Raw genomic sequence first — 26,114 nt, 5'->3', positions numbered from 1 at the left:
CATGCCAACCTCCTCTCTCGGTCCTTTGACGAACAGGTCTGAGAACCAAACTAGTCGTGCATGGACTATCCATATATAATCTGGAATTGGATGCGTACCATGCGGTTACCAATTTGTGTAGACAAATGGCAACAGATCGGTAATTGTCCACCTATGTGGTATGATCCAAAAACAAGAGTAGTCCTGGCTTTTTGGTACGAGTGGACACTGCAAGATAAAAGGCTGCACTTGCTTCAAACCGGGGGTATGACTCTCCATAAAACCAGCATCTTTTGTAACCATGCAAGAGCCACGGTTGAGACGAATATAGTTTAGTGCTGTCTAGATGATCGTCCGTATGACAGTCGAAAAGAATTATGACAAGGCGTCCGTCTCGTAATAAAGAGATATATGGGTTTGGTACCTAGGTAGCATCATACGTATACCAAACTAAACCTATTTTCGGGCCACGTTGGACGCTGAACGCAATTCTAAGGCGTCTCATATCAAGAGTTATATCACCAGAGAACCGACGAGACGGAATCAGGCTTGCGACAATACTATCATCGTACTTACAGTTTAACATCAAAAAGCATTTGTATGTAAAAGTCATTGATTTCAATATAAACTAACTCAGAATAGGTACAGTTGCATGTTGCAGAATTGCCTCTATAGGGAAAACCGAGCTATGAGGTTTCTATGTATATACCAGGCAACTCATATCTTGAGTCGTATTAAACTCGAGGAGCAAAGCCGATGCGAGAGTTTGTGGTATCATAGACAGAGTAGTAGTTCTCCAAGAACTTCTGGCCAATGATGGTGTTTACGCCAGAGCTGCCGCCATCGTTGATCCAGGCGTAGTACTTGCCGGAGGTCAAGCCATAGAAGCTGTACTGGGCGGTGGGGACCAAGTACTGGGCCGGCGTAAGGGTGTATGTAGTGGAGCCAAAGGTGATACCAAAGTTCGCAGTTGGCTTGGTGCTGAACATAGCCAGGCCAGAGGAGCTATCGGTCTTGCCGCCAGTAGCAGAAAGGAATCTGGTGTAGGCTGAGGAGGGGATATAGATGAGGGTGGTGCCGGTATCGACAATACCCGAGCCAGAAGACGAAAGAGTCGTCGAGCCCAAAGTGAACTTGGCGATGGAGATACCCCAGTAGGGTGAAGCAGAGCCACTAGCCAGTTTGGGGAAATATTGAATTGAGCCGGAGTACTTTGAGCTATCGGTTCCACCGAGGGTAAGCTCACCATTGGTGTCAGCAGAGTCGCTTCCGCTTTCTGGGCTGAAGTAGACACCAAGAACATTCGTTGAGATAGAGCCCTGGCTGTATAGATTGTCCATGAATGTGGGAACGGTGTTGACGTTGGAGACAGTGCCTTGGGTCAGATCGACTGGGCCGAAACCAATGATACCATCGACGCCGCTAAAGCCTGATGCTGAAGTTGAAGCGCCGATGGACTGCGATGTGACAGTGAGGCCCCCGAAGCTGACCTTGTCTTTGTACTCATCACCGGAGAACGAACCGCTACCATAGCTGACCTGGACCGAACCGCCGGTACTCTTGCCTGTGGAGCTGGGCTCGCATGAGTTTTGAGCACCACACCAGGTGTTTGAAGCTGAACAACATGGCGAGTCAGTAAAGCACTTCTAAAGTCTCTTAAAAAGGGGCCAACGTACATCCAGTGTCGACGATAAGGTCGTAGGTGGTGCCACCGATTGAGACACCAGCAACATAGGTGACGTCTTCATTGGTGACTGGACCAGAGCTGCGGGCCTCGATGGCAGCCACGCCATTGACCTTTCCGAGGCGAGCTTGGCCTTTGCTAACGAGATTTTTCATCGAAGTCAAGTTCGAAACACGCTTCAAGGGCAAGACTTCAGTCTTGGCCTGGCGCTCAATCGGCGAGGCGAAGGCTGCGCTGGCAGCTAGAAGGGTAGTGAAGGCAATCATGGTGGACTGAAGAGACAAAAGTAGAAGTCAATGTCAATGCCTGAGAGTGAGCTGATGGATAGAAAGCCTTTGTGACGCGAAAGGCAGCCTCTTATATACATGAAATGTACTTCAAGAATTCACCATCACGATACTCGTCGCGAACATTCATCATGCTTTTCAAAAAGGAAGGTGACATTTCGAGCCTGACTCAACACCAATTGGATTGAATTCTGGCTTGTTTGCACTTTATTTTCAAAGCCATGGCTGATCATTTTCTGTATAGGACAGACGCCGCTGGGAAAGCCATACTACCTTCTATTCTCAGAAGGATCACATGGAATTCGTTAATTAAGCTTTTTGACACCATATCTCATTCCGATCAGTCAACATTAAGCTTAGTTTGACAACCAATGGCATTTCAATCGTGGCTATTATCTCCTGGGCTAATGCCTGCTGTGGAACAGTGGAAGGGCGTTATCTTTGCGTGGTGTATGGGATGGAAAGGTACCACCTTCTATTACTAGTTAGGCTAGGAATTAGGTACCTAGATCAAGCTTTTGAAATGGGCCCAATCACTCGAATCTAATGCTTAGCTACCAGCAACTATCATGGCTCGATTGACTTGTTGGTTATTGTATATTAAAGCCCCGCCGTTTGGTTCAATAAGGCCAGCACTCTTCATTCTGTCGCGCTTGAGTCTTGGTGAACACCACACGGTTTGATGCCGTGAGAAAGACGTTATTTTGGCCTGCAATTGCGGTCTTCGTATTCGGATTCTATGCTTAACCACATCTAGAAAATAGTCCGAGAACCCTCAGGGTCCCAGAGCCTACTACTACGTAGTAGAGGTAGTATGTCCGTGCCGCGATAAGAGAGAGTGTTTCAAACAGGCATCGCCCTAAAACTTGAGGCCATGATAACGCTAATCTGATCTAGCTGCAGATCACTCTCGCGGGATTGGCAAGTCATCAACTGAGGTACGACCATGGGCATGGATCTCCATCTAAGAGTCTGCACGGGGTGGGTGGCGAAGACACCGTGGTCAGCTAACGAAAGTTGCGAACACATGGGACCAGAGCGTTCTCCGGCGAGAAACAAGCTGCGAGAACGCCGCAGTCCGATTTATGTTGCAATCTCCATTGAGCTAAACAGATGCGCTGTTTAATAAGTTAACTCTCCTATACTGTATAAGGCAGCTCACTGTGATGGTATTCAAGCATTGATGCTCTGATACTGAAAAGTTAAACTAGCTAGCCTCGGCCCAGCTACCTAAAGCACGTCACATGCGGAAGCATAGTTAATGTAATGTTCCCCAGTTGTAACTCCATCAATCCATCGTGAAGATAATGCCCGAGCCGTTAGGGGTCGAATGGTCGACTTATGAGTCAAGCAATATACCTAGTCTTCTGAGTACAACGGCATCTCGTAATCATCCTTGTCATCGCTCCAATCTTTCGGATGATCGCTCTTGATCGAATCGCGAGCCGCACATCTCCGCCTCCATTCCCGAGGGGATTGACACGACTGAGCACGCCGATGTAACCCGAGACACCCACTGTGCAGAGCAACCAGTGGGTATTGTGAAGTCAAAATAGGAGTTCAGCACGTCCATGGCCCTCTCCGTCAACGAATGTGATGAGAGCGCTGTTTGGTTGGTTCATCACTGGGCTAAATTGTGCAGCTGAGTGAAAGCAGTCGGATGATGTCCTCAGTCAAGTTGAAAATAGCCGGATGGCGATTGGCTTTGCTCGGCTGATCATCGACCCGAACCCGAGGGAATGAGGTGCCTCGACATTATCCCGTGGGGAACAAGAATATCCTCTGTCCTACAGTAGTAGAACGATCATCTCTAATTGCCGCGCGACGATCGACCAGACAAACTAAAACTCGAGCATTGTAATGCCCATTCCAGTTATAATAGGCAATAGAATAGTCTAAGGTTACAAGATCTGCAAGATCTCTCGTTTGACTGTTAGCGTGTACCTAGGTACTCAGACAGGCATCCATCCATGCCAGTCGCTTCCCTGTCGATGATTCGTGATTTAGGTACACTACTTTACTGTGCTTTTACTAGTACTACTCTGAGTTGATCAGCGCGAGGGTCAATCTTGAAAGGCAAATTGCAGAGCTGGTATAAAAGTAAAAGGCTAAGTAACATCAACAGGCGCCCTGTACAAAGAGGCGCAATTAATTGAAACGGAAATATAAAAAAAAAACCGACAAAAATAGAACCGAAACCAAAACGAAAAAACAGAGGCCCACCTCGAAGGGGAATAATCAATACACATGAATCAAAAACCAATATTAACCAGAAGTGTATAAAAGAAAAGTTCACATGAAAGGAAGAAATGGCCGTAGCTGCTCGCTCGCCGCAAAACTCCAGTGCCAGCCGAAAAAAATGCGCCAAATAAAAAGCTCTCGCTCGAATAGGAGAGAAGACCTGATATCGAAGGTGAGCTGACTTTTATCGTCGTGATAACATCAACTCATCCGCTGTAACATGAACCGAACGATCGTTTTCAGTACCAGCCAGAAACTCGTGAATCATATACGTATTGCGAATTCATAAAGATCGTAGATCATCGACAAGCGTTGCTCATAGCTCAATACGTATCCAAGTCGTCGGTCCAACCTCCATCGCTCCCTTCAATCCTCACCATCTGGCCATTATGCTCAAGAAATTGCTCATCAGACCCGACTGTGCGGATGCCTCTCAGCTTCTTACCCATAAGTGACTCCTCATGCTGACCTTCTGGAGCCAAGCGCTTTCCATGGGCTGCGCGAAGATTGGCATAATAGACATTACTGGCGTCGGTCTCCGGCTCTGAAACATCGTCGAACGTCTCCCAGTTTTCAGAACCAGAAGTGGCTGTTTCAACTGTTGAGTTTGAAATTTGCCTCATTGCTGCAGCCGGTGGAGGTGGCTGGCGGTTGAGATATGAATTCTGTGGTGGGTACGCCATCTCTCGGGATGCTATGGAATGAAGAGACTGGGATGAACCATGTGAGCTCAAATCTGTTCTGCTCCGCGATATGGCGGATTGGTTCATCGATCGTTGTTGTCTGTCATCATAGACATCTTCAAGAGAAACGGGGCGCACACTTCGAGCAGACATCATGCTCTCACAATGCGAAGGCTCCATTATGTAACTGGGAGCTACGGAATCCTCATTTGGATCGTTAAAGAGATCTCGCATTTTTGGTGGAGGAGCGCGGGGTGGCACCTTGCCTCGGATAGTGTTAGAAGAGTACGAAGCCGGCGGCTGGCGGCGTTCGGGAGAATTGTTGCCATGAGGCATGTTGCCAAGTGGAACCCGAGCAGGAATCTTGGAGGGAGACTTGGTTTGCGCTTGAGCGGAATACGAAGCTGCTGCTTGTGGTGCGTTGCGTCGCATGGTACCCGTTGGTGTTTTGGTTGCAGACCGAGGTGGTGGGGGACCGCGAACACTTCCAGTCCCATATGTGCTTGCTTGCTTAGACTTGACTGAGTTTGGTGGCGGCACTGATGGAGTCTTGGATCGTGGAGGAGCTTTAGATGCCACTGGCGTGATCTCGTCAAGATATCTTTCACCATGGATTAGGAAAGGTCTGCCGAATTCATCTTCCCATTGCTCCAGCATTTTGCGTAAATCGGCTTCAAGCTTTGGCAGTTCCTTGGCAATCCGTTTGCGCATCTTTTCTTCTCGGAGAAGTTTGCCAGGGTCGCGCTTCTCTCCCTTGTTACCACGAGCCATAAGGCGGGATGCATCTTGACTTGAAGCGGCAAGGGCGTCTCGTTCTTCCATCAAGGTTTTGTGTCTGGTAACAAGGTCAAGAGTAGGAGCGCGCTGCTCTCGGATAGCCTCAAGTCGTGCAATCTCTGCTTCGTGGGCTTCCAATAAGGCGTCGCTGTAGACGTCAGAAAAGGCAGGCGTGAAGTCCAACATTTCCTCTTCGGAATAGTACAGGCTATCCCACAATTCCTGTAAGCGACAACGAGCATCTTCAACAAACAAATGTAGATTCTGACGCTTAAGTTCGTTGAGCCTGTTGAGCTCCTCGTTGAATTCGTTTATTGTGCGGAGACCACAGCCACGGTTAGCTGCAAGGAAGGCTTTTTGGTCGCGCTCATCAACCCCAAGACGCTCCCACAAAGCTTCAACCGCGGTCTTCAAATCCTTTAGCTTCTTTTCGCGATTCTTCTTCTCCTCCATAAGCTTATCGCGCCTTCCCTTCAGGTTGGCGAGATCAGTATCATGAAGACCGAGCTGCTCTGGAGCATCACGGTAGTACTTGACAATGGTGGAGTCTGTTTGTGCTTGAGGAGTTCCAAGCTCGGCCCATAGCTTGATGATCTCTTCAGAAGTTACCTTGACCAGGTGGACTCGCTTGTTGTATTCTTCGTAGACGCGAGTGAATTCATTGTCCAATTTGGTGACATAAGAAGGAGAGAGATCAAAATTAGGTGGAATAGATGCGTTGGGCGCTGTTGGTGGAAGTGGAATCTTCACAAATGATGCTTCCAAATGTGAAGAGTAAGACTCGAGAGCCTCGACCAATTCTATGCCAAAGTCAGCGCGTCTGTTTACCAAGGTTTCAAGAGTCAGGATGCGACGTACTTTTAACTTGCTCGTAGCGCTCGCGATGTAGTCTGTTGATTGCAGAGTACTTTTCTTTTAATGTGACAATGCAACGATTGAGTGGGAAGGTAATCTGGAGGTCGTGGCCAAGCTCATATTGGTCATTTGCCTTCTGGTCATCAAGCGCTACTTCCATCTGCTTGATTGTGTTTATGAGGTGCCCGGCTTCTGCAATCATATCTTGTTTCTCACTGCAAAGATAAAGATTAGCAAGATGCGAACACATAAGGTTCTCAATGTTTACTCACGTATTGACAATGCGTAAATGGTTGTTCAATGTATCTGATAGGGCGGCGAAGAGCTGTAGGAGTGTTAGACATGACACAGCAATGATTCAGTAGAATGTAATGTTACCTCTGTCTCACGAGTCTCTCTCTCATGGTTAGGCACACCAATATCATCAAAGATGCCATGCAACTGATCGATGATATTGTTGACCTGGGTGGTCAAGTAACTGGTGTCGACCGACATGGCGAGTATGAATATATGCCTCGTACTCCAAAAGCTTCAGTTAACAGAAAGCCAATTGCGTAGAGATCTGGCTGCAGTTGCAGCGTGGCGTAGGGTAGAGTGGACAAAACGGTGGAGAATGCGCAGGAACAGCGAATGTTGTTAAAAAAAAAACAAATACTCGGGTGGTGGTTCAATCAGAATTGCGCTCCATGTGGGTGGGAGTTGGGAACAGTCCAGTATCGTCGTCTTGTCAAGTGAATAAGGGTGTATATTCACGTAGAGAGAGAAAGAGAGGGTGAAAGAGGGTGAGTTGGGGTGTTGAGACATGAACAGAACAAGGAAGCGACAGAGGTGGAAGTTGGAAGGAGCTGTGATGGCCGCTTTCTGGTGTTGTCTGTTGTCAGGGCAACCGCGCATCTGTGCCTTGATTTTCAGGTGTCGGGTGCCTCCAGGCCGTAAGGCTCCCCACTTGCCTTTGCTCCCCACTTGCCTAGGCTTACTTCGTCACTCTCTCGACTATCTATCAACAGCTGCTTCATACTACATACAGCTCTTAACAAGCTGACCAGATTCCTCGGTTGCCGTGGCTCTTGAAAGACTTGATTTCACTTGAATCCTCTCCCATTTCAGAGAATATAGTTGGTCCTCATCCACCATGCAGACTGCACAGCAGTCGTGGGGTAAGCATCACCGTCTTGATATCAGAGATGTCCTAACCTGGAACTGACGACGGTGCAGAACTCGAAAATGTCGTCCAGCTCATAGACCCCCGCCGCGACGCCCTCTACAACTACGATGCCGCTGCCCACCGCGCCCTCTCCGACACAAAACCCTGGGCTGCCGACCCACGATACTTCAAAAATGTCAAAATCTCCGCCGTCGCCCTACTCAAAATGGTGATGCACGCACGGTCCGGCGGATCATTAGAAGTCATGGGCTTGATGCAAGGGTATATCGCTGCTGAGACATTCGTCGTCACCGACGCCTTTCGATTACCCGTCGAGGGGACAGAGACCAGAGTCAATGCCCAGGGGGACGCAAACGAGTATATGGTTGAATACCTACAATCCTGCCGTGATTCGGGCCGTATGGAGAATGCTGTGGGGTGGTATCATAGTCATCCGGGTTATGGGTGCTGGTTATCTGGTATCGATGTCTCGACGCAGTCAATGCAGCAGATGAATGATCCGTTTGTGGCGGTCGTTATTGACCCCGATCGTACCATATCCGCTGGAAAAGTCGAGATTGGCGCTTTTCGTACGTATCCAGAGGGTTATACGGCACCCAAGGAATCGAGCGACGATGATGAGTATCAGAGTATCCCACTCAATAAAGTGCAGGATTTTGGCGCACATGCATCTCAATACTATTCGCTGCAGGTCTCGCATTTCAAGAGCACGCTAGATACACAGCTTCTTTCGCTGCTCTGGAATAAATACTGGGTTGCGACGCTGAGTCAAAGCCCGCTTTTCACGACTAGGGATTACGGCAGCAAACAGATCATGGATCTCAGCCAGAAAGTGAAGAGAGCCGCAAAGTCAATCGGAAGTGGTGGCGGCGGCGGAGGAGGAGGAGGTATGGGAGCATCAGGATTGCTCGGAGCAGCATTAGATGGTGGTGCCACAGGTGGCGGTAGAAATGTCCCGGCCAGGGACCAACAGATAGCCAAGGCCGTTCGTGATGGGAACCGCATTGTCGCCGAGGAAGTCAGTGGTCTAGTAGCTGCTGATATCAAGAAGGGGCTTTTCCAGAATATCCCCGAGAAAACTTAGCTACGAATAGATTACAAATACAGCTATGATTCATGATACCATGTGACTATGCGACTATGTGTTCGTGTGTTCTTACCAAAACTCATTGTATAGAAAAGATTGAAGATGAAGAAAGTCATCACATGTCATTCATAAGATAGTCAGTTATTGCAGCCGTAATTCCAACACCAAACCCATCCAAACCAACCATGTCCGACTAATTCATAGTATACCATACTCCAAGACCGAGACTCCAACAACAAACACTAAAGCGTCGACCACGAGACAGATCAATCAAAATGATAGATACAAGAATGGTAAAAAGAGAGGACCGACGAAGAAAAGTTAAGTCAAGAAAGAAGTGTAAGAGTGTAAGTTATATGTCCGGAGAATGTCAAACGTCAATATGTCAAAGCAAGACTGGGGGCCAGTCAGCAATGAGAAGGGACATGTGTATGTACAACAGGAGTTCAAGCATCTTGAACCTGATCACCCGCACCGGCTGCCGTGTATAAACGGGCCTTTTCGGTAGAAAAATATGTCGACTTTCATGGGGTTAAGACCGGTAATAATTTCACCGCATCCAGACCTTCGTGCGACTAATCGCAGGATCATGTAGACAAGCCTATCTCTTATCTGGCTAGCAAGATGATGGTACTTAGCGGTGTGTTCCGTCTGTACTATGTAAACCGGTTTTGCCGGGATTTAAATAAGGACGCCGGATGGAGCAGTCTAACGTGTCAGTGTTGCATGTGACGTTCAATCCGCACGCTGAGACACGGTCCCGCCCCTAGTTCCGTCCGTCCACATTCCACAATGTCCCGGCAAGCCATCATACAACGTGATGATCCACCCAGATTTTTCGAGCTCAAAGGAGAAAGTAGACTCCACCGAAGGATCAATTTGCAGGAAGTTGTGAAATTATTTTCCGTAGTATTGGCAGGGATCCAAAGTTCCGCATTGCTGTGATTTGTTGTTGTCGATGGATCCAGTCGGATTTGTCTTAACTTCGATCGTCAGGGCGTTATAGGAAGCCTGATTCCGATAGTAGTCTACGCGAGGGGGAAATGTTAGTCTCTGCGATATCCATAGATGATCATAAGAAGACAATAATAGTGGGGTCGGAAGAAAACGAAATAACAAAAGTGATCAGCAGAAAAAGAAAACAAGGGAAAAGAAAAGTGAAATGCGAGAATATGGGACGACATTCGCAGCAGCATATCAATTTGTGATAGCGTCGAGCACTTTTTCGGATAGTCGCCCAAATGGCTTTTAAATGATGGCTGCTGAAAATGGGGGCCACATATGATTGGAGATCCACATAAAATAGCAATCGTGTCAAGATCATAAAGTTCATCAATGTAAACAGGAGGACGCCGTGTGTGATGACAGGTGAGTAGAAAAATGAATCAACGTATCGAATTGAGAAATGATGAAACTGTCATGGCGGCTGAAGAGGAATCAATGCTACTTTTACCATACCTAGCAATCTTTTCGTCTTCTCGTTCTCTGGGCTCCACTTCCAAACTGCGATCGTACATCTCGTGAACGTCGCCTGCCGCTTGCATGTTACTTAAAATGTAATCTTGCAGCTCAGGGACGGGTTGTAGTTGGTAGGGCACATTTTGGTATTGTTGGATGTCGCGGATCACCTCGGCGGTTTTGGCTCGTTTGTTGAAGTTAATAAGGTCGGATGGCGTATGTGATGGGATACCATCTTCGATAAAAGTCAAATCGGTCAAGTACACACCTACAGATGACTAATTAGCAAAGGACAAAAGTAGAGTTCTATCTATCTTCGTACCAAAGAAAGGAATACATGGCGGGTTTGCCGCATGCAAAGTTTCCCTATATTCACCAAAGTTCTTCGTACTGGCCATAAGTCTGCGCATTTGTTCGAGGACAGTCGAGGTTCGACCGCTAACTTGAGCCCATGTCCGGGACAAACGATGAATTGGGGCTGTTCCAAGTGCTGAAATGATAGACGTAAGCGTAGAGTAATTGTTAAGAGCGCGACATTTCTAGAAAGCAATCGTTAGCTAATCATCAATAGCCGACAATATTAAAAAAAGATAACTTACATCTGCTACATTAACGAAGTGCTTGATGACAACAACACGCTTTTTAACGTCGCCTTGCGTCAAAATCATCTCAGCAACCCAGTTGGTAAGCTGGTTGGAGTGTAGAATCAAGGCTTTTACGTTTGCAGCCGGTTCAGCCTCTCCAGGGCCAACTTTTTTCTGCCATGTCTTGTTCAAGCATTCAGTTGCACGAATCTTACCATATAGCCTCGATTCAATAATCGTAAGTTGTCTGGCGAATTCGGTGGCATCAATGTCAAGGAATCTGAGTTTCTTCATATTCTTTGGAACTATAGGTGTCGGTGTGGCCATATTCTGTGTAGGAACTAGCTTCTTGACTGTAGTATCTTGACCTCGTAATCGTTGTTCAATAACACTCAGGAGCTGCGGTGATCCTGGAGTTTTCGTGGTGGCAATTGAGTCTTGTGTGAAAGCATGCACGTCACGAAGAAGTTGCATGTTTGTCTCATCATTCGTTTCCATCCAGTAATTTTCAAACCACGTCTTGAGAATATTGACTACACGGAATCGAATCGGCTTTTGTTTGCGGTCGATCCACATTCGCAATTCGTCTGGAGTCAATCCATAGGGCGGTTGGATGCTGAATCTTTGCACGAGCTTATCGAAAAGCTCCCCAGCAGTCGTAAAGGAGCGATATGTTAGCAAGAAAGTGTTGTTGAAGGAGGCATCCAGCTTGTCATGACGAGTCAATTGTGCAACCAAGCCCTCAAGCGTACCACATTTGAGCGTAGGTACATCAGCCTTGTTATCATAGAAAACTTCGCCTTCTTGATCAAAGTTCAAGAACCAAGGAGTCTCCTCCGGTATCGACACTGGCTCCCGTAGGGGTTCTCTCGTGATTGTGGAAGGAGGAGCTTGACCAAAGAATCGCTGTGCTTTGTTCATATTGCGGCGCACTTGTGTGTCATCATCGTCTATATTGAGGGTTGCTAATGGCACAGCCGAGACTGAGGACGTAGTGCCCCGTCGTCTGCCTGGTTCGTGATTTGGTGCAGAGCCCGCAGCTTCATTGTCATCGACGAAGTGGGTCTGGCCATTGGCTTCATGGGGAACCTGCTCCTGGAGAAGCGACAAAGAAAATCCTATTTGCGAAACAGTGCCTTCCAACTGGCGAGCGACGCTTCGAACGTTGTTGAGACGGTCTTCAATGGAGTCTCTGCGTAACTCAGCCCACTCGTCACCAAGCGGAGCCGAAACAGCCTGGCAGCTGAGTACGAGGTCGGCCATCGTTTCGTATACCCTCTGCTTTTGCAGACCAAAGTCAACCAGCTGTGGATTCTGAAGACTGGTGCCAAGTGGAGCCAGATTGATCGATTCAATTGTGGAGATCCAGGGTCTATATTTCTCAACAACGTTCAGAGCAGCCAAGCAAATAGCGTCGCTCAAGGCTTGATGTTGTCGAGGAGTTATGGTCTTCTGTTCCATTTTAAGGTGCTCATCAATCTTTCTGATGCTGAGCACAATGGCCTTTCTCATAGAGTCAATCTGGTCAACCAACGCAGCATCCAACGTCACGGAAGGCTCCTGGCTGGAATCCTGGCCATCTGGATCCAAAAAAGAGGTAGCACCTGATTCACCAGTTCGAATACCATTGTTCTGCCAGTGACCACCTGTGGAACTGTTAAGGACAAATCCAGGGACGATGCGGTTGACATTGTCACCGCGCTGTTGACTAGCAACCTGTACATATCCGGAAACCCCTTGCCAGACGCCATCGGCCTCTTGCAGACATTTGGTGGCAGAATCATGGCCCGTCCAGTCTGCAGCGGCAACGTGTGACGAAAGAACCAGCTTGGAAAACTTGGACATCATGTCCCGGAAGTATGGATACAAGGCGCGATTTGGGGAGATAATCGAAGGGCTTCCGGAATGATTGTCTGTGGTGTCTGATCCTGCAGCGAGCAACATGCGAAGATGATCTGAAATATCCTCTGCTTTTCGGACGTATTCGCTGCGATCGCCGTTTCTAACAACTTGTCGGTAAGCGTCGATGGCATGGCGCATGTTCTCGAGCAAGTCAGCCCAGCCAATTCGAGAGCCAGGTGTGTCATCGACAAAGTGACGGGGAATTGAAAATCCATTAGACGTAGCAATAGGCGTCGACATCGAGTCTTTAGAATGAAGATAGGAACCTTGGCCGGAGTGTGTTATAGCATGTTGAGAGGTTTTGGTGACGGGTGATATGTTAAGAGAATCCATGGAGGTGGCAGGTGAGACGTCATCTGCCAATGATCGACGTCTCCGAGAAATCGAATCTCGAGAAGCCAGCATCAATGATTCGCCTTCTCCCTCCGAGCCAGAGCCGTCGTAATCGTCTTCGTCGCGTTCGACACCACGAGCCATCATTTCCGGGGGTGGGCGAGTCTGGTCTGGGACGAAGAAATTATTGCGGTCGCGTGGGCCAGTCTCATTTGCCAATAACGGGTTCTCCAATGGTAGCTCCATCGTACTCGTTCCGGTCAAAGTGTTGAAATAAAACAAGCGACCGTCTGCGGTGGCTTGGGGCACCCAATATGCGGCTTCCTCCTGGTCCATTGGAGGGACACCCTCGATAGGCAGGATGGGTTGCGAATTGCGGGAATGATGCTCTACATCAAATTCGTCTTCTTGGTCATCCTCATATTCGTCTTCGGCACCTGACTCTGCGCTGGCATCGCCGGGGTCACCCGTCATCATCATCATTCGATGGGAGGCGTAGTGCTCTATTTCGTCTGGGTTGGTGATTGTTGTACAGTAATTGCTGGGAAACCAGCCCCGAACATTGCCGATGACGCCGTCCCACCATCCCGTCTCGAGTCGATTAAGGACCTGGATGACATCGCCTTGGCGGAAACTGAGGCTAGCGCGATCGTCGGCATTATAGTCATACAGCGCTTTCACGTAGAGTGCGGAGAGAGGTTCTGCTGCTAGTTTGATGGGGGAGGTCTGGCGCTGCGGAGACGTCTGGGACATGTCTTGTTGGATCGAGTGACTACGTTGGCGACCACCACTGGTGCGGAGGGGGGAATGGGTTGCCATGTCCAGGCGCTCTTCGTCGGTCTCGTAGCGGAAGGTGGCAGCATACGCAGCCGACTTTTTGAAAGCGAATCCGGGATGAGCGTCCACAGCCAAGGGCTCTGCGACTCCACCTTGGTACATGACCCTTCTCGAGGGGAATAAATTCGAGTACGTTAGTTAATAGCGAATGCACACTGGCAACCGACTGGACCAATCAATGATGGCGCGGGTTGACGGAGCTCGCAAGGACACTGAAGCAACTTATTCAGACAGCCGAGTGCTCATGACTTGATAACAGAACGGATGACACAGGTTCGACAGTCGCGGGTCAGCAGGTGTGGTGGTGTTGCGTTGGGTTTGCAAGATATAGGTAGGTAACGTGCACCGTTGCAGATGGGGGTGCCAGAGGGGGCTTTTTCGGGAATGAGGGGCGGCCTGGGCTGGCAACTGGGAAAAGGTTGGAGTTATAGAGATATAAACGGAGGAGGGGACAGAGTTAAAGATCCCCGGGCAAAAGCGAGCTCACAGCATGAGGGTTGATAATTGACAGGAAATAGTTCGATAATGAGGAAGAGCGATGGGGGGGGGGGGGATAAGGAGGATGTGTGCCAAGGGAGTCAGAGGGCAGAGGGAGGTTGACTGACTGCTGCGAGGGAAGAGCGAGGCAGAGAGTCAGGCAAGGCAAGAGCAGACGCAGCACAGAGATTGGCGAGAACAGACAGTCTGGGAAAGTGGGCTCAAGCGCGGCAGAACTTACGGCAGAACCACGATTACCGTACCGTTACGCGTGCCGTACGTTACTACGTATGTTAAAACCGACGGTATGCTGCGTACGGCGTGTGGCCAGTCGGTATTAAGGTGGTGCTCGATAATAATATAGTTAATGATGCACGCTGGTCTTGGGGAGAAGATTATTATTGTGTTAATAACGAATATTATGATTATGATTAGTAGTAGTTAGTAGTAGTATTATTATTATTATTAGCATTATATTATTAGCATTATCGCACCGAGGTTGACAGGATTCGCTTGACTCGTGGTTTCATTGTTCTGGCTTTACTATGTAGTACTACTGTAGTACTTCCCGATGCAGCATGAATCTTGACGGATTTCAGCTGCATTGAATTGCCAGTAGAGTCGTTGAGCAACCTGACTTATTTGACTGTGGGCAACCCTCGCCGCTGCTATCCAGGCACCGCAACGAGCAGGGCAGACCTTGTCGCGGTCAAAGAAGAGAGTCGCTGGGTTTTGATCTGGAGAGTTGTGTGTACAAACGGCGCGTATTTCTGTTGAATTTTACGAAACCGTTCGGTTCTGTCAACGGGCCATGCTTCGTCTCCGATCTAACTACTAACTACATAACTTATTAGTTAACTTATCGAAGGTCCCTCTAAGTTAAGTTGCCGTACAGTCAGACTACTCGTAGTATGTTCGTTCTCCTTCAGTGGCCGGGATCACCGTCCTTCTCTATTTGCTGCTTGGGGGAGGACTGTACGCACTAAGATACTCCGTACTTTTTCTCTTGGGATTCGGTATCGAGTTATGATAATAATACTTAGTATCCAGACTGGATTCTGTACCCCGTACTTGTGGATTTGTCCCCACTCGACGTTGAGACTTCAGTACGCCATACACCACATACCCACTAGCACAGAGCACACTATTTGTGCGGAACGACTCATGGACGGTTCCAGTGTCCACTTCCTACTCGTCTATTGAACTTGTGTAAAAGTATAAAGTATAACTATGCAAATATAATAGCCCGGCGGCGGTCGCTTATTTGCTCACACAAGCTGCGAACAACAGAAATACCCTGCCGACAGAGCCAATCAGCATGGCGAATGTCACGGGGGCTGCTGATTGGTGGAGTCACGCAGTCTAGACCGCGACATTTTTTCGTCCTTCCTTCTTCTTCCTAACTCCTCGTCTTGACCTTGTTCGATATCACCTCAATATATACAGAGGACTACGAATGTGGACGGAGTTGTTTTTCCGTGTCTTATGTGTCCGTTAAGCAGCGCTTCTGAGTGTTCAGCCTGGCTTTGTGTCTGTTGTCTGGACGGTCATTGTCCCGGCATCCGAAACTGTCTCCCTCACACTCAAGGTATCACACTGATACATCTCAAACAGCACTCCGTAGAGCGACTGTGATACACCTCTCGTACTCCTCACGGAATAATGACACTCTGACCGATCTGCTGGCGTTGACAGGTATGGAAAAAAACGACACACCTTCTCGACAGATACGTATCTGTCCGTGCACGGTGCTAATTAACGGCCATGGAGGACTAACCAAGTTAACCAACTAACTGCCCGAATTCCTAAGTACCGGTGTCGCATGGCGCTGCGTCATGGCCGCCATGCGAGACTTTTTAATTTGTGCCTGTGCAACGGCAACGGACAGTACGTACTACAGTATGTAGACGGGCAATGCTTGTGGTCTTGTACTCCCTCTGTGCCTCTCTGTACGAGGTATGTACATTGTGGTTTAAGTTGGTTGTTAGTTAACTTCTGTAGCAGCATTTACGCGTCGTGGTAAAGGTAAACATACCCAGAGCTCGGCAATCTCGGCAATTTCGTACCCACGCACTATAATAATCTCAGCAAATTGACGTTACAATCCCCTTTGCACAGTCCTCTTGCAACTTAATAACCGTCGGATCGAAAACTTGTCCTGGCATACCATCCGAATATTGCCGGCCTAGAACTACGTACTCTGTCGTACTCCGTGTCTCCTCGTGTCTAATATATTCTAGTGGCTTAGGGCTCCTTCTGTGTGTTTTCTAGAAAGACTAGAACACGCCGTCGACGCCTCGTTTGTGACCTAGTCGTACACTCGAAGATAACTCAGGTACGACGATGAGGTGATAGCGATAAAGACATTCGGAGGCTGCCGATGTGTACAAAGTACAAACACATACAGTGTACAGTGTACACTACGAGCCGCGGCCAAATTACTCTATCCAGTAGGTAATTATGTCGACGACTAGTCGAGATGATCCTTTCTTGTTCAAGAGAGTCTTTCTGCCTGACCAAGACTCAAGGACCACGGCCCCGGCCTGGTTTTTTGCGGATGCATGCATTCTTACTTTGTTGTTTACAGCCGTTATGATCATCAATCCATCGCCCTTGACGGTTTGCCTACCAAAACTACAATCATGTACTCTCTCGGCAAGGTCCTGTCCAATTTTACGTCGATTCTTTCTCCATGCGAATAAGATCGACAACCATGCGGGGAACTATTGTTCAATAGTTCGGCCGGCAGTTTCGCATTTCATGCCTGGAAGTTTGTATTTTTCAATTGGACAAATATCGAGGAATTAATTGACAGGCCCTGAATATTCCTTGCATTTGGGTAAGGAGGACGGTTCTACGAGTAGACAAGCAAGGGAATCATTCCATTCTGGGGGGGGGGTGCGGCATCTTGGACTTGGTTATTGCTTGTGTAAAGCAAAATACTGAGACGGTATTTAAGTTGGCATACCGATCACAATGGGCGCTGCTCCTTCCCATCTCAAGATACACATCTAAAAAGATCAATCAAGATATAACTATACATAATGATGCATCGGCTGTAGAAGTATGACATATTCTTGCTCCGCAGTATCGTAGGACATGTCGTCGGAGAATTCACCATGCGATTGATCAATGTTCGTTTACCCCACGGAGAATAAGGGGCATATGTGGACCATGCAGACCATCTTTTCCTATCCAACCAACAGAATTCGTACGGGTTGTGAGATTTCGTGGCTTGCGTAGTAGATACGTATATGTATCTGACATCTCATGCACTCTTCCTGCGAAAGAGGCATGATACATAAATTCAAGTTGATGTATATCATGCCCAGTGCTAGTACCAGCATTGAATTCCTTGACTCTGTTCATCTGACCAATCCGAAAACGTATTACATACATATATCCTATGATAACTTATGCACAGGAACACACATATTACACATCATCCAAGGATAAATCTATGTAAATTGTCCAGCTTGCTGTGATTGACATGGTACTTCTCAGCTATCAACCTTACCATCGCGGCATCGCGCGGTCAGGCAGATGTGCTTCAGTTTTCGAGGTAATATCAATTGATTTCATCCATGCGAGGCGTCTCTTCAACTCTTCATACCATTCTCGCAGATCCGACAAGGGCTCAAAGCACGGAGACCTGCAAGTTTCTCCAATGGTTCCCATCATCCCCTCGCGGGGTCTAGCGAGAAACTTGACCTGGAGCCTGTACCGTCGACACAAGGCCGATTCATTACAACTTTCTAGGTATGTGCAGGGAAAAGAGAAAGCATTACCCTCATCCACCTAGGGGAGGAAGGTCGAATATGGAACCCGAAGAGATGAAGGACTATAGAGGCTCAAGTACTACACCGAAATTACAATGGTCCAGTGTGAAAGGGAATCGAGAAAATCAATCACCAACAAGTCCCAGTCAAGTGTATGTTTTATGGTAGTCCTCCAAGGCCTGGCGTGTTGATTTTAATCCTTGGTCCTATGAGTTGACTGTACATATATATAGACATTGGACGCACATTGCGGGGATACAGGGAGGTGGGGTTTTAACTCCTAACACTGGCATCTATGAGCAGTAGGTAGGCAGGGTGTTCCAACCCTGGTTCTCTCTTGGGGATTGGGTCAAAATCCCCCCCATTCTACTTCAACCCGTCAGTCGTCAGGCCCAGGAAGCTGTATATGGGACAAAAAGCGAGGTTTCAACTCGGAAGCTACAAATAAGACCAACGACAGGAATATTGTTGAACACGAATGTGAACAGGAGACAGGGTCGTTTAGTTGAGTTTCAAAGCATTCTGTGTGACGAGGTGTCAGGGACAGACGAGGAAGCTTAGTCGCTTGAGGCCGCCGCCAGTCATAGCCTGCTACGGCGTACCATCGCTGCCCTTCGAATAGTCCTCGATATCAACAGCTATTTCATCCCTTGGACAGTTATCTCGCCAATGGCAAGAGTCATTTTAGCCATCTCAGGCATCTCGGACTTGATTCTTCTTGTCCTAATATTCAATGGCGACGCAGATCCAGCCGCGTGCTGGTCTTGATATTTCGTTGATACATGTAATACAAAGTAGGTTTTGTACGGTGTCAAAATAAGCAAATGTGTTTTTCCTTGCTCATTGTTCGCTTAAAGAGTTGCGACAGAAGACCACCCCCGCATCTGATCATGGCCAGATGATAAGAAGATAAGAAAGCCCCCGCACCAGAAAACACGTCAAGACTTCATCCTTTCAATCTTCTCCTAGGATAGATTAGGGTTCGGAAGGATAATTTGAATATGAAGACTATTTTCACCAACGGGCACTTCTTCACAGGTAAGGGGACGGAACAGGCAGACGAGGCCGTGTTTGCGGAATGCATGGTGGTCCAAGATGACACCATTGTCCATGTCGGCCAGTCAACAGATGAAGTCGTTTCCCATGCCCGCCAGAACGGTGCTGTCGTTCAAGACCTGAAGAAGAAATACGTGCTTCCGGGCTTTATCGACGGACATATGCATCTGCTCCTGCTCGGTCAGGCACTCCAGAAACTGGACCTGGACGGATGCAACGACCTGAGTGAAATCCGGGACAGAATCAGCGCGTACGCCAGACAGAATCCACAGGTTCCTCGGATTTTGTGCAAAGGCTGGATGCAGAGTATGACTAACAACGAGGCTCTGGCGTCAATGCTGGATGATCTCGACCCGCGGCCGATTTTAATTGATGCCAAAGATCTGCATTCAACGTGGTGCAATACTGCTGCTCTTCAAGAACTCAAGGTCGACGAGATGGCCGATCCGCAAGGCGGCACCATCCATCGCGATAGTAATGGCAAGCCATCGGGTCTTCTATCCGAGGCTGTGGTCTTTGCCATGATCTGGCCGCATCTTGCGCGTGCTGCTTCAATGGAAGAGAAATTGAATGCGTTGAAGGGCGCAATCAGCGCATATACTGCATCCGGATATACGGGTCTAGTAGACATGGCCATGGATGAGAATACATGGGAGGCTCTTCTCGTCTTGCGACAGCAGCAGCAGAGCGGAAAATTGAATCTGCGTATTGCTGCACATTGGTTGATAGTGCCATCGGCAGACTCGGAAGCAGATCTGAAGCAAGTCGAGAGAGCAGCTGAGCTTCATGCCAAATACAACTTGGAGAACTCTCCAGACTTCCGCATTGCAGGTATCAAAGTCATCTGCGACGGGGTGGTTGACGGGTGTACAGCAGCACTTCTAGAGCCGTATACCCTCAACGGTGTCTCGTGCGATCCTCTCTGGCCTCAGGAGAAGTTGGCCCCTGTTGTCAGTCGCGCGGTCAAGGCAGGCCTTCAATGCGCCCTTCACGCGATAGGTGATAAGACGGTGCATATGGTTCTTAACGTGCTCGAAGCCCACGGTACTCGCGATGGACGACACCGAATCGAGCATCTTGAAATGACGACTGCTGAAGATGCAGCACGGTTAGGAAAGCTAGGTGTTACAGCGTCAGTACAGCCGGTACACTCAGACCCGGATATCCTGCGAGCATGGCCATCGCTTATTGGACATGATCGATGTCGTCGTGCATTTGCATATCGGGACTTTGTTGACGGGGGTGCAGCTATAGCATTTGGTTCCGATTCGCCCACGGCACCATTCAAGCCTTTACCAAATGTATACACAGCGACGACGAGACGATCCGCTCGATTGCCTGAGTCTGAGGAGACTGTCAATCCACATTTTGCTTTGCCACTTGTTACGGCTTTTACTGCGGCGACGACAGGCGCTGCGTATGCATGTTTCGCGGACAAGCTTACGGGGAAACTGGAAAAGGGATTGAAGGCGGATTTTGTGGTGGTGGATATGGAATGGTCAAAGGAGAGATTGTTACAAGCGGCCGTGGATGAGACTTGGTTTGAGGGAAGAAAAGTCTTTAATATGCAGGGGTAGATTCTGAAATATACGGCGTAGAAGTTGTACAAATATACTATATGAGCAATCGACTTGAGTCTACAGTATGCTTCCAGGCTGTATCTTAGATAGGAAGCGTCAATTGTTGAAAGTCTTGGAATCAAATCGAGCCATGTACCTAACCACTGTTGAAAGACTTAGACAACGATTCTTCGAACTGTCGGGATGCATCATCTGCTTAGCACTTAGAAGGCAACTTGGAAGAATGGATGCTGTTTCTTCGATTGGCATTCTCTTTTCCATTACTCCGTAGATAAATCCACAATCCAAACTTTGGGATTGCCATACTCAGAGTTTACTCGTAGTAGTAAACTTATTTGTGAGTCGTTCGATGTGGAGTCGTTGACTCGTCTACTCGTCAACCAAGTTTATCTACAATGAGTAAAGACTAAACCAGCACAAGTGGCGCCGGGGAACCGGGAACTCCATCCAAGCCCCTTTTTTTCGGTACTTGACCTCCCAGAGCAGTAAAGCAACTCCATTCCCTAGCCAAGGTCCACTCGCAATCTAACTGACTCAACTTGGTTACTTAGCCAGCCGAGGATGTCCATCCTTTGCCTTTTTCGTGACATCCCACACTAGAAAATCGGAACAAGAAGAATATTCTTCGTTTTCTAGCCTGGCGAACTAGACCCAGGCAGGATTCACGCCAGAGATTCCAACCGACGAATCCAGAAGGGACGTGACCCGAACAAGAGGTTAAGCTTCCGATTTCTCAAACGATGGTTGTTTTGTGGCTGGGTTTGCCTGGTAAGGAAATGAAAGGGGGTGGAACTGTAGCTTGAGAGTAAGGAGCAGGAGGAAAGGGGCGGAAAAAGCAATATTTCTTGCCTTTGCCAAGGTTGTGTACGAGTTGCCCAAAGTGGGAATTGTTTATCATGTCGGGAGTTGAGATGTGTTTTGCTTGCATTTGAGATAGATAATGCAACTCAGATCGGATGTTAAGGAAATAAGAGAAGCGGTCAGTAAGGCATCAAATGTTGTAGAGTTTATACATAGTAATTAATATACAATTGTGAACTGTTGAGATGCTAACATTTTAGTTGCTTCTTCACCGACGTCGGGTTAATTTGTCGGTGTGTCGAGGATCTGTACTCCGTATATGTTCGGAATTGATTGACCGACTTTGCAAGGAATCTAGACCGTCGGGTGATACGACACCATGAAAAATTACCGATTGAATGATTTGATAGTTTCGATTCTTGAGACTTTCAGCATTGATGCTTCAGGACAGGGTAGATAGACTCCACTAAGGTCAGGTCCCGCACATAGCATATGTATGGTCATGATGATATGTATGATCCTTGCCAGAGGCGCGAGGGCATTCGCCATTCGATAGATATACAGAGTACAAACCTGTGATTTATTGTTTGCCGCAAATATGCTCCGAGGATATACTCTGTATTTGCGTGAATGTGAATCCATGGATGATGAATCGGATGGAAGAAGGGACGGTCCGCTGCGCCAGCGGGAAAAACCGAGGGGCTGGACCTGTAAGGATCCAGAACGTTCAACCAGAGCCAACCAGTTACCAGTCCCATTTTGCTCCAACTCACCGACTACGTAGTCTAACAATTCATCAGTTTAGTTCTTATTTAAGTTATTTTCAGCAGGTTAACTTGAAGATAGATAGATAACGTCCCAAAGCGGTGAGGCCTGTTGTCATCTTATGGGTGAGACGTGGGATGTCGCTGCTGCGTTGGTACCTTGTTTGCATAGTTTAGCGGGCGTGTACAAAGTCTGAACTTTACAGCATCGACGAAATGGTATGTACGAAAAAGTCCAGATGCAAAGGACAAAAGTTAGACTTTTGGACAATGAATAACGTTTTTCAATACGAGCTAGTATCATTTCATACCAACGCGTTGTACGAGGATGTATTGTCATACCTGGCTTAGAGTCCGAACAGTCCGTACTGGCTAGCGATCAATCAATCCACTTTTCGAGTGATGATCAACAGGAACCATCCGGTCCTGTCCAGGACGCGATGTGGACATGATGGCATCATGATTGCCTAGTACGGTATTTACTTCCTACTTCGCTAGCTATATCTTCGTTTTATCTGATCAACAACAGAGCCACAGGTATGGGGTTCGGCTTCGTGGCATTGTCTTGAATCTCCAACATCTCAAGAACAATGCACGAGGACGCGGCTAGAGCGCGTTTAGGCCGAGGAACGAGGTCGAATACCTGTACAAACTAGGTAGTCAGTCAGTCAATGCCATCCATATATATCCCAGCCATTTTGATCCGAGTAGGGGATACGATACCTAGACGGGAGAAAATGTAAATATGCCGAACGACATCGACAGGAAATACTCCGTGATTTATTGAATCGTTCGAGACGATTTCACTTTCTGTATCACAATCAACAAGTGAGCCACATACGCCACACGCACATTGTTCCTTTGTAATCTGTATGGCGCGTATGGGCTTGTACGGAGTCTTGTAAGCTGTCGTCCAGTCGTTGGCATTTTCTTAATAATGTCTAGTGATCTGCAATCTGACTGGCCGCCCTTTAATTATCGCGATTGTGATTGGTCACTTACTTTTCCGCCATGGGTTTTGCTATTCGTTTGGTTTTAATCCCTCTCTATTCTTACTTGCCGACTTATGGACAAGCGCTACTGCAAGTTGTATGTAGAATTATCTCACTGGACATGTACGCTCAACTGCATGCATATGTATTGTTTTTATAGTAACACTGATATACGGCAAGGGATCCCCGGAGTTCCCAGATCGGTCCCCGAATCTGTAAATTACTCCGTCAAGAATCACGAGCACTAGTTCACGCAGATCATAAAATCGTAACTGAGAAATAGATTGTGTCTCTCATCAAGGAGGGGCAACGGAGGGGGAGGGGAATATCGAAGGTAGAGGGGCAAACACGTATCAATATCTATCCATTATTTACATCTGGACTGGAAATGGAGCAAAACTATCACATGAATATATTTGTGTTGATTCTGGACTATGTACATATGTACGAACGGACGGACTGGTTAGCCGGAATAGCTTTGCCTTCAAGTCCTACAAACACGCTGGTCCACAGGTATCAGTGCATCAAGCTGGCCACGAGACCTGTGTCGACTGCACAGTTGTAAATGCATAGCGTGGGAGAAAGTTCGTGGCTAGACTCTTAGAACAAGGAGGGTTGCAACCAGCAGTGAGATCGCTTCCTACTGAACGCCTCATTTGTTTCGTTATATCCAGGTCGGGGCTGGACGGAAAGCCAGAAAGGGGGCTTATTATTTGTTTGGCTACGGAGTACTGCGACTATGTAGCAAACAAACCAGCCGCAGATGGAGGGGCCGGAAGGAGGGGCATAGTGGGCTGGTGGTAGGTTTTGCTGTTTTGGGTCGTGTTTCCAGTACGTAGTACGTACGATACGTCGGTATTTAAAACAGACAGACGTAATATATCCCGTACGGTGCACCAAGTGCGTGTCTTTAGTGGTTGCTTGGTGCTACGGTTGCCAAGGGATCGGGCTCTGGCGCGGCCCCGCTCCCGATGTATCCAAGATTGCGGTTATGTATGTACGCATCATGATCGTTGTTTGTGATGAATGAGGATTCAGGTGGGTAAGAAAAATATTTGGGATTTCTTACATTTGACGATCGATCAGTCCGGGCTTGTACGGAGTACCGGCGTCCTTTTTGTCGTCTAGGCCGTGCTATACGACTTGCATAGGCATACATTTATTGCATTACAACCCTGGCATTAATCTATGCCATTACCGAGGCCAACAGTCATAGAACTGAATTCTATCGACAAGCTCGGCAAATTCACGAAACGCACAATCGAAAAATTCCAAAATTCCAAAAGCAACCCACAAAATAAACCACTCTAGTCCGACTCCTTGAGTCTTCGGTTGCGTACTAGTGTACCTAGTTCATGCAGCTAAAACCAGCCTGGCTAGAAATAGCAGACAAGGAACCCGTTGTACCGGGATGACGGGTTGCCAGGTCCGCCATGTGGGCTGAAGGGAAGGGGCGATGGCGCCTTGGTTTGTCTCCTATGGTGATGTTTAATAAGGTGGTGTGGAATAATCACAGAGTTCGAGGTGAACTCTATGGTGCTTAGTAGTCCTGCTTACTGCCTGAGCAAGACGCCGAAGAATATTCGGAAGTGATCAATAAACTCTCGCCATCTAGTGTGGCATGACAGGGGTAGGAATGGCCAGACAAAAGATGACAGATATATCTTTTCTCTTTGTTGCTCTACTTTGTTCTTGTTCTCAAGATCAAAGAATGATCCGTCGGTCCAGTGTCCGCGTCAATCAGATTTATGTTTCAAGTGTTTCTTTTGTTTGACTTGGTGACGGCGGACCACACGGCATAGTCCAGGACCCAATACGAACACTACGACAAATCTGGTAAGTTTCCAGTCAGCCCGGCACTAGACTTGCGTGGCACCATGCTTGCTTAGTGCGTGTTCATGACCTCCCACCAAGTACGTATTTAACCTGTAATGGCAGTGTAAACTCAAATACCAATGCCCCCCTTTATCCCCTCCATGGCCCGCTTATGCGCCCCTCCTCTGCCTCTTCTCGCACGCAAAAGAGAAGACAATGACACGCGCGTCTTGAAATTACGTCGTGTGTATGTATTATTACGTATCCGTACGGCGCATGTTACGCATAAATCGCGTTATATTAACCGTAAATAATACCACGTCTGTAATTCTATTTCCACCACCAGCATCATCTGGTGTGTGTCGTGGCCCTAACCTGCCTGTTCGATCGCCCCGTCCTTCCTCTGCCCACGACCGAGCGACCCGCCTTCCCCCTCTGTCGTTTTTACGGACACTCACTCACGCGCTCTTTCCAGCTCACCCGTCAAATTCCACTCACTTCCCCTCCTGCCTCTGTCTCTCCCTCCTCCTCCTTCCTCTTTACCTCTTTCCTCCCCTTTCCAACCCTATTTTATTTCCTTCTGATTTCAACATCTTCCCTCTTCCCCCTCCCCTCTCCCATCACACACTGGACTGTATACAGTTCCATCTTAATATACCTCTTCGTTTCTGGTCCTTCATCTCGACCACTTACTCTTAATCTTTATTCTGTCCGCCTGTGGCTGGACATCGCTTCTTCCCCAGTTCCCCTCTCATCCCCCCTCATCCCATCAACCCCGTTTCCCGGTTTTGCAACATCTTCGCTCACCCCGCCCAAGGAATGATCAGACAGCAACGCGACTCTTCAACGTCGTTAAACCTCATTCACACCCGGTGCGCGCCCTCCGTCCGGCTGATACCGCAGTCGTATTCTTTGTCACCTTCAACATATTGACAAGAATAAACGCCCGTGGCCGTTTCGTCCTACACACACATCGAC

General features: G+C 47.9%; 5 protein-coding genes across 5 annotated transcripts; 2 read left to right on the top strand and 3 right to left on the bottom strand.

Moving 5' to 3' along the window:
* Positions 1-713: 713 nt before the first annotated feature.
* On the bottom strand, positions 714-1,929 carry EYB26_002286 (uncharacterized protein; the record flags this gene model as incomplete). Its single annotated transcript, XM_054261591.1, has 2 exons — positions 714-1,594; positions 1,656-1,929. The coding sequence occupies 2 exons, from the start codon at positions 1,927-1,929 to the stop codon at positions 714-716; spliced, it is 1,155 nt and encodes a 384-aa protein (XP_054117566.1).
* Positions 1,930-4,514: 2,585 nt separating this feature from the next.
* EYB26_002285 (uncharacterized protein) lies at positions 4,515-7,001 on the bottom strand (the record flags this gene model as incomplete). Its single annotated transcript, XM_054261590.1, has 4 exons — positions 4,515-6,451; positions 6,510-6,721; positions 6,779-6,831; positions 6,885-7,001. The coding sequence occupies 4 exons, from the start codon at positions 6,999-7,001 to the stop codon at positions 4,515-4,517; spliced, it is 2,319 nt and encodes a 772-aa protein (XP_054117565.1).
* A 637-nt stretch (positions 7,002-7,638) lies between these two features.
* On the top strand, positions 7,639-8,755 carry EYB26_002284 (uncharacterized protein; the record flags this gene model as incomplete). Its single annotated transcript, XM_054261589.1, has 2 exons — positions 7,639-7,663; positions 7,722-8,755. 2 exons carry the CDS (start codon positions 7,639-7,641, stop codon positions 8,753-8,755), a joined length of 1,059 nt encoding a protein of 352 aa, XP_054117564.1.
* A 1,003-nt stretch (positions 8,756-9,758) lies between these two features.
* EYB26_002283 (uncharacterized protein) lies at positions 9,759-13,974 on the bottom strand (the record flags this gene model as incomplete). Its single annotated transcript, XM_054261588.1, has 4 exons — positions 9,759-9,786; positions 10,217-10,484; positions 10,539-10,755; positions 10,816-13,974. 4 exons carry the CDS (start codon positions 13,972-13,974, stop codon positions 9,759-9,761), a joined length of 3,672 nt encoding a protein of 1,223 aa, XP_054117563.1.
* A 5,155-nt stretch (positions 13,975-19,129) lies between these two features.
* Positions 19,130-20,761, top strand: EYB26_002282 (uncharacterized protein; the record flags this gene model as incomplete). Its single annotated transcript, XM_054261587.1, has 1 exon — positions 19,130-20,761. One exon carries the CDS (start codon positions 19,130-19,132, stop codon positions 20,759-20,761), a length of 1,632 nt encoding a protein of 543 aa, XP_054117562.1.
* Between the last annotated feature and the right edge of the window lie 5,353 nt (positions 20,762-26,114).

The sequence above is a fragment of the Talaromyces marneffei genome, chromosome 1 (genome assembly GCF_009556855.1).
Source record: "Talaromyces marneffei chromosome 1, complete sequence".
NCBI lineage: Eukaryota > Fungi > Ascomycota > Eurotiomycetes > Eurotiales > Trichocomaceae > Talaromyces > Talaromyces marneffei.
Note: the sequence above shows the minus strand (reverse complement) of the source record. Positions and strands in the feature narration are given on the sequence as shown.